General features: G+C 45.7%; 1 protein-coding gene across 1 annotated transcript in view; it reads right to left on the reverse strand.

The window, feature by feature from the left end:
* LOC115177747 (methyltransferase-like protein 24) overlaps positions 1–15,817 on the reverse strand; it is a 56,826-nt gene that overhangs the window by 20,242 nt on the left and 20,767 nt on the right. Inside the window, exon 2 of the mRNA XM_029738738.1 lies at positions 5,883–5,981. Coding sequence (XP_029594598.1) covers positions 5,883–5,981 — 99 coding nt within the window. The remainder of the gene's footprint in view (positions 1–5,882; positions 5,982–15,817) is intronic.

Consider the following 15,817-nt stretch of genomic DNA (forward strand, 5'->3'; position numbering starts at 1 on the left):
ATGTCTTGTTTCCGACTGCTTCAATCTTTAGAAGAGAATCATTTATCCATAGAGATGAATATGCCTTTAGCCTCTCCTAACAGAGCTTATGACATAAAAGGAAGCAGGACGTAACAAGGACATTGTAAAAAAAAGGGCCATACCAAAAACATAAAATACAGAATGGTATAGAATTTTAAACAGCCGTTTATCCATCCATGTATTGCTGTGGTAGCGATGATTCTGTTGTATTGGAAGATTTTTGCTTTGCTGTTGAAGTTCATAATGCGGTTGGTTATGTGCTGTAGAGGTTCATAATGCGGTTGGTTATGTGCTGTAGAGGTTCATAATGCGGTTGGTTATGTGCTGTAGAGGTTCATAATGCGGTTGGTTATGTGCTGTAGAGGTTCATAATGCGGTTGGTTATGTGCTGTAGAGGTTCATAATGCGGTTGGTTATGTGCTGTAGAGGTTCATAATGCGGTTGGTTATGTGCTGTAGAGGTTCATAATGCGGCTGGTTATGTGCTGTAGAGGTTCATAATGCGCTTGGTTATGTGCTGTAGAGGTTCATAATGCGGTTGGTTATGTGCTGTAGAGGTTCATAATGCGGTTGGTTATGTGCTGTTGAGGTTCATAATGCGGTTGGCTATGTGCTGTAGAGGTTCATAATGCGGTTGGTTATGTGCTGTAGAGGTTCATAATGCGGTTGGTTATGTGCTGTAGAGGTTCATAATGCGGTTGGTTATGTGCTGTAGAGGTTCATAATGCGGTTGGTTATGTGCTGTAGAGGTTCATAATGCGGTTGGTTATGTGCTGTAGAGGTTCATAATGCGGTTGGTTATGTGCTGTTGAGGTTCATAATGCGGTTGGTTATGTGCTGTAGAGGTTCATAATGCGGTTGGTTATGTGCTGTAGAGGTTCATAATGCGGTTGGTTATGTGCTGTAGAGGTTCATAATGCGGTTGGTTATGTGCTGTAGAGGTTCATAATGCGGTTGGTTATGTGCTGTAGAGGTTCATAATGCGGTTGGTTATGTGCTGTAGAGGTTCATAATGCGGCTTGGTTATGTGCTGTAGAGGTTCATAATGCGGTTGGTTATGTGCTGTTGAGGTTCATAATGCGGTTGGCTATGTGCTGTAGAGGTTCATAATGCGGTTGGTTATGTGCTGTAGAGGTTCATAATGCGGTTGGTTATGTGCTGTAGAGGTTCATAATGCGGTTGGTTATGTGCTGTAGAGGTTCATAATGCGGTTGGTTATGTGCTGTAGAGGTTCATAATGCGGTTGGTTATGTGCTGTAGAGGTTCATAATGCGGTTGGTTATGTGCTGTAGAGGTTCATAATGCGGTTGGTTATGTGCTGTAGAGGTTCATAATGCGGTTGGTTATGTGCTGTAGAGGTTCATAATGCGGTTGGTTATGTGCTGTAGAGGTTCATAATGCGGTTGGTTATGTGCTGTAGAGGTTCATAATGCGGTTGGTTATGTGCTGTAGAGGTTCATAATGCGCTTGGTTATGTGCTGTAGAGGTTCATAATGCGGTTGGTTATGTGCTGTTGAGGTTCATAATGCGGTTGGCTATGTGCTGTAGAGGTTCATAATGCGGTTGGTTATGTGCTGTAGAGGTTCATAATGCGGTTGGTTATGTGCTGTAGAGGTTCATAATGCGGTTGGTTATGTGCTGTAGAGGTTCATAATGCGGTTGGTTATGTGCTGTAGAGGTTCATAATGCGGTTGGTTATGTGCTGTAGAGGTTCATAATGCGGTTGGTTATGTGCTGTAGAGGTTCATAATGCGGTTGGTTATGTGCTGTAGAGGTTCATAATGCGGTTGGTTATGTGCTGTAGAGGTTCATAATGCGGTTGGTTATGTGCTGTAGAGGTTCATAATGCGGTTGGTTATGTGCTGTTGAGGTTCATAATGCGGTTGGCTATGTGCTGTAGAGGTTCATAATGCGGTTGGTTATGTGCTGTAGAGGTTCATAATGCGGTTGGTTATGTGCTGTAGAGGTTCATAATGCGGTTGGTTATGTGCTGTAGAGGTTCATAATGCGGTTGGTTATGTGCTGTAGAGGTTCATAATGCGGTTGGTTATGTGCTGTAGAGGTTCATAATGCGGTTGGTTATGTGCTGTAGAGGTTCATAATGCGGTTGGTTATGTGCTGTAGAGGTTCATAATGCGGTTGGTTATGTGCTGTAGAGGTTCATAATGCGGTTGGTTATGTGCTGTAGAGGTTCATAATGCGGTTGGTTATGTGCTGTAGAGGTTCATAATGCGGTTGGTTATGTGCTGTAGAGGTTCATAATGCGGTTGGTTATGTGCTGTAGAGGTTCATAATGCGCTTGGTTATGTGCTGTAGAGGTTCATAATGCGGTTGGTTATGTGCTGTTGAGGTTCATAATGCGGTTGGCTATGTGCTGTAGAGGTTCATAATGCGGTTGGTTATGTGCTGTAGAGGTTCATAATGCGGTTGGTTATGTGCTGTAGAGGTTCATAATGCGGTTGGTTATGTGCTGTAGAGGTTCATAATGCGGTTGGTTATGTGCTGTAGAGGTTCATAATGCGGTTGGTTATGTGCTGTAGAGGTTCATAATGCGGTTGGTTATGTGCTGTAGAGGTTCATAATGCGGTTGGTTATGTGCTGTAGAGGTTCATAATGCGGTTGGTTATGTGCTGTAGAGGTTCATAATGCGGTTGGTTATGTGCTGTAGAGGTTCATAATGCGGTTGGTTATGTGCTGTAGAGGTTCATAATGCGGTTGGTTATGTGCTGTAGAGGTTCATAATGCGGTTGGTTATGTGCTGTAGAGGTTCATAATGCGGTTGGTTATGTGCTGTAGAGGTTCATAATGCGGTTGGTTATGTGCTGTTGAGGTTCATAATGCGGTTGGCTATGTGCTGTAGAGGTTCATAATGCGGTTGGTTATGTGCTGTAGAGGTTCATAATGCGGTTGGTTATGTGCTGTAGAGGTTAATAATGCGGTTGGTTATGTGCTGTAGAGGTTCATAATGCAGTTGGTTATGTGCTGTAGAAGTTCATAATGCGCTTGGTTATGTGCTGTAGAGGTTCATAATGCGGTTGGTTATGTGCTGTAGAGGTTCATAATGCGGTTGGTTATGTGCTGTAGAGGTTCATAATGCGGTTGGTTATGTGCTGTAGAGGTTCATAATGCGGTTGGTTATGTGCTGTAGAGGTTCATAATGCGGTTGGTTATGTGCTGTAGAGGTTCATAATGCGGTTGGTTATGTGCTGTAGAGGTTCATAATGCGCTTGGTTATGTGCTGTAGAGGTTCATAATGCGGTTGGTTATGTGCTGTTGAGGTTCATAATGCGGTTGGCTATGTGCTGTAGAGGTTCATAATGCGGTTGGTTATGTGCTGTAGAGGTTCATAATGCGGTTGGTTATGTGCTGTAGAGGTTCATAATGCGGTTGGTTATGTGCTGTAGAGGTTCATAATGCGGTTGGTTATGTGCTGTAGAAGTTCATAATGCGCTTGGTTATGTGCTGTAGAGGTTCATAATGCGGTTGGTTATGTGCTGTAGAGGTTCATAATGCGGTTGGTTATTTGCTGTAGAGGTTCATAATGCGGTTGGTTATGTGCTGTAGAGGTTCATAATGCGGTTGGTTATGTGCTGTAGAGGTTCATAATGCGGTTGGTTATTTGCTGTAGAGGTTCATAATGCGGTTGGTTATGTGCTGTAGAGGTTCATAATTGCATAACCAGCAAAAGTGTGTGGTATTGAACAGTATTGACCCATCATTGTTGTTCATCTGAACAAATGTTTTACTGCAACATTATTCTTTCTATATCGTGCGATATGATGAATCTACTCTGTACAGAGAGGTTGTGACACTTTGTTGTCATTTTGAATACACTGCAATACTACACTATGTTACATTTATCAATCGCACTCTCCACCCTTCCCACTGTTGTGTGTTTGTGTGTGTGTGTGTGTGTGTGTGTGTGTGTGTGTGTATATATATATATATATATATTGAGTGAACAAAACATTATGAACACCTTCCTAATATTGAGTTACACCCCCCCACTTTGACCTCAAAACAGCCTCAATTCATCAGAGCATGGACTCTACAAGGTGTCAAAATCGTTCCACAGGGATGCTGGCCCATGTTGACTTCAATGCTTTCCACAGTTGTGTCAAGTTGGCTAGATGTCCTTTGGGTGGCAGACCATTCTTGATACGTGCAGGAAACTGTTGAGAGTAAAAAACCCAGCAGTGTTGCAGTTCTTGACACACTCAAACCGGTGCGCCTGGCTCCTACTACCAGACCCCGTTCAAAGGCACTTAAATATTTTGTCTTGCCCATTCACTCTCTGATTTGCACACATACATAATCCATTTCTCAATTGTCTCAAGGCTTAAAAATCCTTCTTTAACCTGTCTCCTCTCCTTCATCTACACTGATTGAAGTGGATTTAATAGCTTTAACCTGGATTCACCTGGTCATGTCATGGAAAGAGCAGGTGTTCCTAATGTTTTGTACACTCAGTGTATATGTGTGTGTGTATACACAGTATGTATATGTGTCTAATTATATTAATTGCACAATCCCAGTGCAGCGTGTCTCTCTCAGAGGCTGAGTTCTGCCAACCACGACGTCAGTCAGAATTACTGCTGAGGTACACTGTAATCTCCATGGCAACTCCCTCTCCGCCTGTCAGTGTAGATGATGGATGACTCACCCCCTCCACACACACACACACACACACACACACACACACACACACACACACACACACACACACACACACACACACTCCCCCAAAGGCTTACTCATTATGAGCAGCATGCCTGCCATGCTAGATATAGATTAGGTGCTTTATTATTAGCAGGGCTGTAGGCCCACAGTATATGAAAGACAAGATAATAAGTTGCCAATGTTTCTTAATTTGATTACGGAGGGACAATGCCTTCATTATCAGAAAATACTTGGACTGTTAGCAAGGATCCGATGTACTTGACTATTTAAACACCTTCATCGATGCTGAAGCCTCCATCACACAGTGCATTTCAGGTTTATTTAGTATTTTGCTGACTGTAAGACACAAGGACATAAAAGCCGAGTATGTCTTTGCCTCTCAATCTTCATCCTCACACAACACAACATTTCAATCGATTGCCTGTGCCATAGGAAATAACAAGCAATCTAACAAGGCAAGAGCCTCTCATTGATTTAGTAGGAACGAGACGAATCAGACGAATCAGAATGCCATCTCTATGGTAATCATTAGAGTAATGACGCATGTGTGAGCTGTCAAGCAAGACAAAATATTTTTCAATGAGCATAATATGAAAAGGGTGCTTTGTTTACAGTTCGAGTTGGTTATTCTCTGTTTATTTACCAGTTAGACCTTTATGCACCACTGACTGGCATGACAAAGTACTGAATCATCTATAGAAGCTTTAGTTCCAGTCAGACTACACAGCAGCAGCTAATTTGAATAACCATTCAGTGTCCCAAATGGCGCCCTATTCCCTACACAGTGCACCACTAAGAAGTGCACTACAGTGACTATGATGCGATTTGGGAACAGACACATGGTCCTGCAGCCACTTTGGTCTCCCTCCTCAATTCTAGACAGACAGTGCAATGTTCTAGAACTAGGACACTCCATCTGGCTTTATAATCTAGATCAGATACAGTATCTACAGTATTCATTCATTCACTGCATTTGTATTATGTGTACATGTACACTGCATGTATCTGTGTACATATGAATATTGTACAGATATGACATGTAATAACATTGTGTGAGTCCCAAATGGTACCCCATTCCCTATATAGTGCAGTCCTTTTGACTAGAGCCCTGGTCCAAGGTAGAGCCTTATATAGGGAGTAGGGTGCCATTTGAGACACAGGCATTGACTGAGTGTGACCCACCTGCGGTGATGTGATGTAGCTGAGGAACCTCCGTGCTTCCCCCTCCAGGGAGTGGCTGTCACTGGCCCACGGCTCCAGCTCTATGTGCCACCTGGCATGCTGAGAGAAGGAACAGGGACACAGCCAAACAGCATCAGTGGGCCAGGGAGATGGCCAATCAGCAACACTGTTATTATCAGTGTGAAATCCTAAGAATGACAACCATGAAAGTGACATTAGTGACAAACCTTGTGTTCTGTTACCAGTCTAACAGGCTACCCTATTGCTGCTGTCCAGGTCCGCTGCCCCAGTACATATCCCTACATGAGGAATGCTTCTGTGTAATATTCCTAATGTTCCTGGCTGCTATACAGGCCCAGGCTCAATGACCTCATTTATCATCACATGAATTTGTCTGTGGGATTAGAGCAGAGAAAGAGAGAGAGACCAGAGAGAGAGAGAGACCAGAGAGAGAGAGAGACCAGAGAGAGAGACAGAAAGAGAGAAAGACAAACAAGACCAGAGAGAGACAGAAAGAGAGAGAGAGACCAAAGAGACCAGAGAGACCAGAGACCAGAAAGACTACAAAGACCAGAGAGAGATACCAGAAAGAGCAGAGAGAGAGACCAGAGAGACCAGAGAGACCAGAGAGACCAGAGAGAGAGACCAGAGAGAGACCAGAAAGAGCAGAGAGAGAGATCAGAGAGACCAGAGAGACCAGAGAGAGAGAGAGAGAGAGAGAGAGAGAGAGAGAGAGAGAGAGAGAGAGAGAGACCAGAGAGACCAGAGAAACCAGAGAGAGAGAGAATCACTGTGCTGTGTTCCAGCAATCAATCCCCACATTGGCCAACTGGACAACTGGAGAAGTACATCCCATAGTGTGGTTGTGTTTGCACTGTAATTGCATGGGTCAAACACTGTGACCAATGTCAATGACTGCTGGTGCTGGGTTATTTAACTAGAATGATAGGCTGATGATAACTGGATCGTGTCATTGTCAACTGTCAACTGTCTGTGTTCCCTTCCTGTGTTTTCATGTGGACAGTATTAGAGTGTGCATGTGTTGTCATGTGTGGTAACTGCACACTAATACATGGTGATGTTGATGTTCTCCCCTCTCAGACTCAGCTGGACCACAGTACTATGGGTTAGTCCCAAATGGCACCCTAGACCCTACATAGGGCACTACTTTTGACCAGAACGTTATGGGCCTTGGTCAAAAGTAGTGCACTATAAAGGGAATAGGGTGCCATTTGTGTTAGGCTCACTGCTTAGGCCACATCTGTCAGACAGTCTGTGCAGAACCTCTCAATGACGTCAGGGGAGTGTTTAGATCAAAGTATGCAGTTCAGTGTTTTTCTCTTCTCTCTTCAGTCCATATGCATTTGCTCTGTCTCTTGCTCTGTCTCTTTCTAAATCTTTCTGTTTTCTTCTTACTTTCTCTCTCCCTGTCTCTCTCTTTCTGTTTCCCAGAATCTCATCGCTCTACCCCCTAGCCTAGACCCATGTGCGTCTACTTTCCCCATCCCTCCTTATATTTTCCTCTCTTGTTCTTTCTCTCTTTCTCTTCCTTTCTGACCCTTTTCCCCTCTCAAAGTGTTTCAACAGAACATGTTCCACACACATTTGTTTACAATCCTCAACCTTGTCACTTCTACAAAGAGAGAAAGACAGAACAACCTCGCCGGAATCCAATCGTTAACTCTAGTGCTGTACATTTGTAACGGGGAATGAGAATGAAATGTTTTCTGCCATTTCTCCTGTCAACCTAGACCAAGAGGTTGTTTATAACTCACCTCTGTGACAATTTCATTTGTCTCAGCTCAGCAACAGCTTTCTCTATGACAGGCCATCTTAGATATTCCTGCTGCTAGCTTAACCTAGCCTAGCCAATTGTGTCTACAGGCTCATGTTGAGTATAGAGGTTATTAACCCCTGCTGGTCTTCTCTGTTAGTAATTCAACTGATCATCGATTTCCTCTGTCAAACCATCAGAATTTCTGTCATGCCTCAATCCCTCCCCCCTCAGATTGAAATGATTGCAGTAATGATGTGTGATCATAAATAATGTATGCAGGCCAGCAGATATTATTGGTGTGGCCGCCGTTCCTTCAACACCAGATTTAATTTCTAGTTTTTTTTGTTGTTTGTTTTTCATATCTGTTTCTCTTGTTTTTCTGCTTGTGATTTCCTCTGTCCCTGTGTGATAGTGTTTCATTAAGCAGAGCTCGGAGGGGAGAAAAGACACAAAAACATAATTGGGCAATTAGTCAGAACAGGAGTAGAAGAGGGAAGGAGGTAGAGAGGGAGGGAGAGAGAGAGAGAGGGGGAAAAGAAGATTGAGAAAGAGGGAGAGACAGAAAGAATAAGAGAGAGAAGAAGAGAGGGATGGGGGTTACAGTGGCTCACAGGAGATTGCAACCCCTCTCATCTCTGTCAAATCATATTGCCTTCACCCCCTCAGTTTTTTTACTGAAAATCCCTCACTTGTGATGCTGGGCTGGTGCTATGAAGCTTTCAGCATGCAAGCCTTTTAGCTCTGTCTGTGCATTAAGCCATTCCTACTACTAGGTCTACCATTCGAAGGCATGACAATTACCATGGGGCAAAACAGCACAGAGATGTGGAACCAGACTACACTATACATCAGCACAGAGATCTGGAACCACACTACTCTATACATCAACACAGAGATCTGGAACCAGACTACACTATACATCAACACAGAGATCTGGAACCAGACTACACTATACATCAACACAGAGATCTGGAACCAGACTACACTATACATCAATACAGAGATCTGGGACCAGACTACCCTATACATCAACACAGAGATCTGGGACCAGACTACACTATACATCAACACAGAGATCAAGGGCCCAGGCTATACTATACATCAACACAGAGATCAAGGGCCCAGGCTATACTATACATCAACACAGAGATCAAGGCCCCAGGCTATACTATACATCAACACAGAGATCAAGGGCCCAGGCTATACTATACATCAACACTGAGATCAAGGGCCCAGGCTATACTATACATCAACACAGAGATCTGGGACCAGACTACACTATACATCAACATAGAGATCAAGGGCCCAGGCTATACTATACATCAACACAGAGATCTGGGACCAGACTACACTATACATCAACACAGAGATCAAGGGCCCAGGCTATACTATACATCAACACAGAGATCTGGGACCAGACTACACTATACATCAACATAGAGATCAAGGGCCCAGGCTATACTATACATCAACACAGAGATCTGGGACCAGACTACACTATACATCAACACTGAGATCAAGGGCCCAGGCTATACTATACATCAACACAGAGATCTGGGACCAGACTACACTATACATCAACATAGAGATCAAGGGCCCAGGCTATACTATACATCAACACAGAGATCTGGGACCAGACTACACTATACATCAACATAGAGATCAAGGGCCCAGGCTATACTATACCGTAGCTCCGTCATATGGAGACCTCATATCCTATGGACTTCCAGGACTGCCAGGCTCACATCTATGTTTTCGTCTATTCTACATCCCTGAAACATGGGACTTGTTTTCTACATCCCTGAAACATGGGACTTGTTTTCTACATCCCTGAAACATGGGACTTGTTTTCTACATCCCTGAAACATGGGACTTGTTTTCTACATCCCTGAAACATGGGACTTGTTTTCTACATCCCTAAAACATGGGACTTGTTTTCTACATCCTTGAAATACCATATAGACTACAAGGAGCCCTGGACCCTTGTGCCTCTGAACCCCCTCCCTCAGCCTAGGATGTTTTGGGTAGCCTGGTTCTAGATCTCTGTGCTGTTTTGTCCCATGGTCATTGTCATGCCTTCGAATGGTAGGCCTCATTTTTTTTCTCTCTCTCTTTCTCGGAGGACCTGAGCCCTAGGACCATGCCTCAGGACTACCTGGCCTGATGACTCCTTACTGTCCCCAGTCCACCTGGTCGTGCTGCTGCTCCAGTTTCAACTGTTCTGCCTACGGCTATTGAACCCTGACCTGTTCACCAGACATCCTACCTTGTCCCAGACCTGTTGTTTTCAACTCTCTAGTGACAGCAGGAGCAGTAGAGATATTCTGAATGATCGGATATGAAAAGCTAACTGACATTTACTCCTGAGGTGCTGACTTGTTGCACCCTCGACAACCACTGTGATTATTATTATTTGACCCTGCTGGTCGTCTATGAACATTTGAACATCTTGGCCATATTCTGTTATAATCTCCACCCGGCACATCCAGAAGAGGACTGGCCACCCCTCAGAGCCTGGTTCCACTCTAGGTTTCTTCCTAGGTTCCTGCCTTTCTAGGGAGTTTTTCCTAGCCACTGTGCTTCTACACCTGCATTGCTTGCTGTTTGGGGTTTTAGGCTGGGTTTCTGTACAGCACTTTGTGACATTAGCTGATGTAAGAAGGGCTTTATAAATACATTTGATTGATTGATATAGCCCCTCCCTCAGCCTATAGCCCCTCCCTCAGTGTATAGCCCCTCCCTCAGCCTATAGCCCCTCCCCCAGCTTATAGCTCTTCCCTCATTCTATAGCCCCTCCCTCAGTGTATAGCCCCTCCCTCAGTGTATAGCCCCTCCCTCAGTTTATAGCCCCTCCCCCAGTTTATAGCCCCTCCCTCAGCCTATAGCCCCTCCCTCCGTTTATAGCCCCTCCCCAGTTTATAGCCCCTCCCTCAGCCTATAGCCCCTCCCTCAGTTTATAGCCCCTCCCTCAGTGTATAGCCCCTCCCTCAGTTTATAGCCCCTCCCTCAGCCTACATCTCCCCCTCAGTGTATAGCCCCTCCCTCAGCCTATAGCCCCGCCCTCAGCCTGTAGCCCCTGTGAAAGCCACCTGTCGTGGCCTGTACATCAGTTTGGATCAGGCCCTGACAACCACAGATTAACAGGGAAATATTTGGGTTGGGTATTTAACTGGGGATCAGGGAGGGGTGGATTATGAGCCATTTAGCCAGGGGTGGAGGTGTGTGACTGCTTACAGAGAATGAGAATCTGCCTTCGGTTTTAATTACCCTTCTGAGAAGAATTACCCTAGAGGACCAACACTGTCATGTATTCCAGCCCCCCCCCCCCCCCCCCCAGTAATGTAGTGTTCTGATTTCCTTCTTTCCCTTGTTCTTATTTGATGAGGAAATGTAATTGCTTGGCCAGAGAGTTTTCTACTCACACACACCTGGATGCTCTAAATCAGACAGAACATATGAGAATACCCCTGACAGACACAGAGAGACACACACATTAGCCAGAGTGATTCCGTTGAGATGTGTACCTACAGTCACTTCAGAAGGGGCTCCTTTAACAAAAGAAGACACACCTGGTCACAGCATCAGATCCTGGCTTCAATGTGATGTTACCCAGGCTTGACGTTCTCAACTTGTTTTTGCCTGCAGGCGTGTGTGTGTGTTTGTGTTTGTGTGTGTGTGTGTGTTTGTGTGTGTGTGTGTGTGTGTGTTTGTGTGTGTGTGTTTGTGTTTTTGCCTGTGTGTGTGTGTGTGTTTGTGTGTGTGTGTGTGTGTTTGTGTGCCTGTGTGTGTGTGTGTGTGTGTGTGTGTGTGTGTGTGTGTGTGTGTGGTGATGGGATTGCTGTTAGATCGGCTGATAAGTGGAGCAGCAACAAGCCATCAACACCTCCAGGACACCACAGTTAATCAGACTGAGGCAGAGTATCATCTGCTCTCTCTCTCTGCTCTCAGTCCTTAATCTCTATCTATCAGCTCTTTCCCAGACCCACTACTGTGGTATAAATGTGTGCTGGTAGGCTATCAGGCATAGTTTGCAGGAAGAAAATGAAGACAGTCATACAATACTACTCACAGATTTCTATTCACGCTGTAACTGAATAAATATTTGGGCACTCAGTTCCTCCTCAGGGAAGTAGTTCTATGCCAGTGTGTTAGGTAACGTGGTGAAAGACTTAGCTCAAGGTTGTCTTGGCAGGTTTACAATTTGTGAGTCATGGAGAGTGGGAGAAAAGGTTGTGCCTTTTTCAGTGCTCTGCCCTTCAGAGGAGGTGTGAGCACTGAGCAGCGAGACAGACGGGCTAACCATAAATAATCCCTAGAACTGATAGAGGGGTAGAGGGGTAGAAGGGTGGTGAGGTAGAGGGGGGGTAGAGGGGGGTAGAGGGGTGGTGGGTAGAGGGGTGAAGGGGTAGAAGGGTGGTGGGGTGGTGGGTAGAGGGGTAGAAGGGTGGTGGGGTAGAGGGGTGTAGAGGGGTGGTGAGGTGAAGGGGTAGAGGGGTGGTGGGTAGAGGGGTAGAAGGGTGGCGGGGTAGAGGAGGGGTAGAGAGGTGGTAGGGGTGAATGGATAGAGGCGTGGAGGGGTGGTGGGTAGAGAGTTGGTGGGTAGAGGGGTGGTGGGTAGATGGGTGAAGGAGTAGAGGGGTGGAGGGGTAGAGAGGTGAAGAGGTGGATGAAACAATGGCAGACAGACACACCAGGCCCAACCAGTGAATACTTCCACCCTAGAGAGTGAGGAGGTGGAGAGTGAAGAGGTGGAGAGTGAGGAGGTAGAGAGTGAGGAGGTAGAGAGTGAAGAGGTGGAGAGTGAGGAGGTAGAGAGTGAGGAGGTAGAGAGTGAGGAGGTAGAGAGTGTGGAGGTAGAGAGTGTGGAGGTAGAGAGTGAGGAGGTAGAGAGTGAGGAGGTAGAGAGTGAGGAGGTAGAGAGTGAGGAGGTAGAGAGTGTGGAGGTAGAGAGGGAAGAGGTGGAAAGTGAGGAGGTGGAGAGTGAGGAGGTAGAGAGTGTGGAGGTAGAGAGTGAGGAGGTAGAGAGTGAGGAGGTAGAGAGTGAGGAGGTAGAGAGTGAGGAGGTGGAGAGTGAGGAGGTAGAGAGTGAGGAGGTAGAGAGTGAGGAGGTAGAGAGTGTGGAGGTAGAGAGGGAAGAGGTGGAAAGTGAGGAGGTGGAGATTGAAGAGGTAGAGAGTGAGGAGGTAGAGAGTGAGGAGGTAGAGAGTGTGGAGGTGGAGATTGAAGAGGTAGAGAGTGAGGAGGTAGAGAGTGAGGAGGTGGAGAGTGAGGAGGTAGAGAGTGTGGAGGTAGAGAGTGAGGAGGTAGAGAGTGAGGAGGTAGAGAGTGTGGAGGTAGAGAGGGAAGAGGTGGAAAGTGAGGAGGTGGAGATTGAAGAGGTAGAGAGTGAGGAGGTAGAGAGTGAGGAGGTGGAGATTGAAGAGGTAGAGAGTGAGGAGGTAGAGAGTGAGGAGGTAGAGAGTGAGGAGGTGGAGAGTGAGGAGGTAGAGAGTGAGGAGGTAGAGAGTGAGGAGGTAGAGAGTGTGGAGGTAGAGAGGGAAGAGGTGGAAAGTGAGGAGGTGGAGATTGAAGAGGTAGAGAGTGAGGAGGTAGAGAGTGAGGAGGTAGAGAGTGTGGAGGTGGAGATTGAAGAGGTAGAGAGTGAGGAGGTAGAGAGTGAGGAGGTGGAGAGTGAGGAGGTAGAGAGTGTGGAGGTAGAGAGTGAGGAGGTAGAGAGTGAGGAGGTAGAGAGTGTGGAGGTAGAGAGGGAAGAGGTGGAAAGTGAGGAGGTGGAGATTGAAGAGGTAGAGAGTGAGGAGGTAGAGAGTGAGGAGGTGGAGATTGAAGAGGTAGAGAGTGAGGAGGTAGAGAGTGAGGAGGTAGAGAGTGAGGAGGTGGAGAGTGAGGAGGTAGAGAGTGAGGAGGTAGAGAGTGAGGAGGTAGAGAGTGTGGAGGTAGAGAGGGAAGAGGTGGAAAGTGAGGAGGTGGAGATTGAAGAGGTAGAGAGTGAGGAGGTAGAGAGTGAGGAGGTAGAGAGTGTGGAGGTAGAGAGTGAAGAGGTTGAGAGTGAGGAGGTGGAGATTGAAGAGGTGGAGATTGAAGAGGTAGAGAGTGAGGAGGTAGAGATTAAGGAGGTGGAGATTGAGGAGGTAGAGAGTGAGGAGGTAGAGAGTGAGGAGGTGGAGAGTGGAGGAACAATAATTTTAATCTACTCTTACTCCACAATGCCCTTTCCCACCTGGTCAAAAGGAACACCTATGTGAGAATGCTGTTCATTGACTACAACTCAGTGTTCAACACCATAGTGCCCACGAAGCTCATCACTAAACTAAGGACCCTGGGACTAAACACCTCCCTCTGCAACTGGATCCTGGACTTCCTGACGGATCACCCCCAGGTGGTAAGGGTAGGGAACAATATGTCTGCCATGCTGATCCTCAACACTGGGGCCCCTAGGGGTGTGTACTTAGTCTCCTCCTGTACTCCCTGTTCACCCACGACTGCGTGGCCAAACACGACTCCAACACCATCATTAAGTTTGCTGACGACACAACAGTGTTAGGCCTGATCAACAAGACAACAGCTTTTCCCCCTCAGGAGACTGAAAAGATTTGGCATGGGTTCCCAGAACCTCAAAAAGTTCAACAGCTGCACCATCGAGAGCATCCTGACCGGTTGCATCACCCCCTGGTATGGCAACTGCTCGGCATCTGACCGTAAGGCACTACAGAGGGTATTGCGTACGGCCCAGTACATCACTGGGGCCAAGCTTCCTGCAATCCAGGACCTCTATACCAGTCGTGTCAGAGGAAAACCCCAAAAATTGTCAGAGACTCCAGTCACCCAAATCATAGACTGTTTTCTTTGCTACTGCACGGCAAGCAGTACCGGAGTGCCAAGTCTAGGACCAAAAGGCTCCTTAACAGCTTCTACCCCCAAGCCATAAGACTGCTGAACAACGAATCAAATAGCCACCAAACTATTTACGTTGACACCCCCCCCTCCCCCACTTTGTTTTTACACAGCTGCTACTCTCTGTTTATTATCACTTCACCCCTACCTACATGTACAAATTACCTGTACCCCTGCACACTGACTCAGAACCGATACCCCCTGTATATAGCCTCATTATTGTTATTTTATTGTGTTACTTTTTATATTTTTTTACTTCAGGTTATTTAGTAAATAAGTAAGCTTGTAAGTAAGCATTTCACGGTAAGGTCTACACGTGTGGTATTCGGCGCATGTGACAAATAAAGTTTGATTTGATTTGAGAGAGAGAGAAGGAGAAGTTTATACGTATCTGATATGGCCTTGGCTACAAGTTCTGGAAATGTTTCCACATCATATGGAAAAAAAGATCTATGTGATGTTGAATCAATGTGGAAAACGTATTGGATTTGCAAAAAGTAATACACTTAAAGGAATTTAGGTCATTTGTGTGTGTTTTTTTGGTAATTTGTGTGTGTTTTTTTGGTCATTTGTGTGTGTTTTTTTGGTCATTTGTGTCACCCACATTTGACCCTAAATCCAATGAGATGGTTACATTTTTTTCTTGATTTCATTTTGATTCAAAATCAAAAGTAAATCAAAACTAGACTTCGAACTGATGTCTGTGCCCAGAGGGGTAGAACTGAACAGAAATCAGAAGGCCTGTGTCTGCTGTACAGTATAAGTAAAAGCTACAGGTGAACTGTCTGCATAGCTGTGCATCTGGACACCATGATACATACAGGCACTGAGAGGCCAAGTCTGTTCTGTCTGTCTGCTGGACATGGTCCAGGTCTGGTACCTGCTGTTACACTGCCTGGCATCTTCAACAGAACAGGTGGGATAACAAGTCCTCACTCCCCCTCTTTGGGTGAAAACATATAAACGGCTTGTGCAAATTGGTTTAGTACGGAGGGAGGTTTTGGGTGGCCATTATAGCCAATCCTAAACATGTGGTGTGGGACATAAACTCTCCCACAGCCTATTAGCTGCCTCTATCCACCTGTTAAAAGTTCAGCTCACCGGGTGTCTCTTTTCAACAAAACATTTGGTTTAAATGAGTTTGGAGTGCCTGCTGCTGTTGAAATCTCATTCAGGAAATATATTATTACAAACACACCCCAGCCTGTTGTTTTTCAGTACAGTATTTAGCCTTGCTTAGCGCTCTGGGCCAATGTCACACACAGCG

Source organism: Salmo trutta, chromosome 1 (genome assembly GCF_901001165.1).
Source record: "Salmo trutta chromosome 1, fSalTru1.1, whole genome shotgun sequence".
Classification (NCBI taxonomy): domain Eukaryota; kingdom Metazoa; phylum Chordata; class Actinopteri; order Salmoniformes; family Salmonidae; genus Salmo; species Salmo trutta.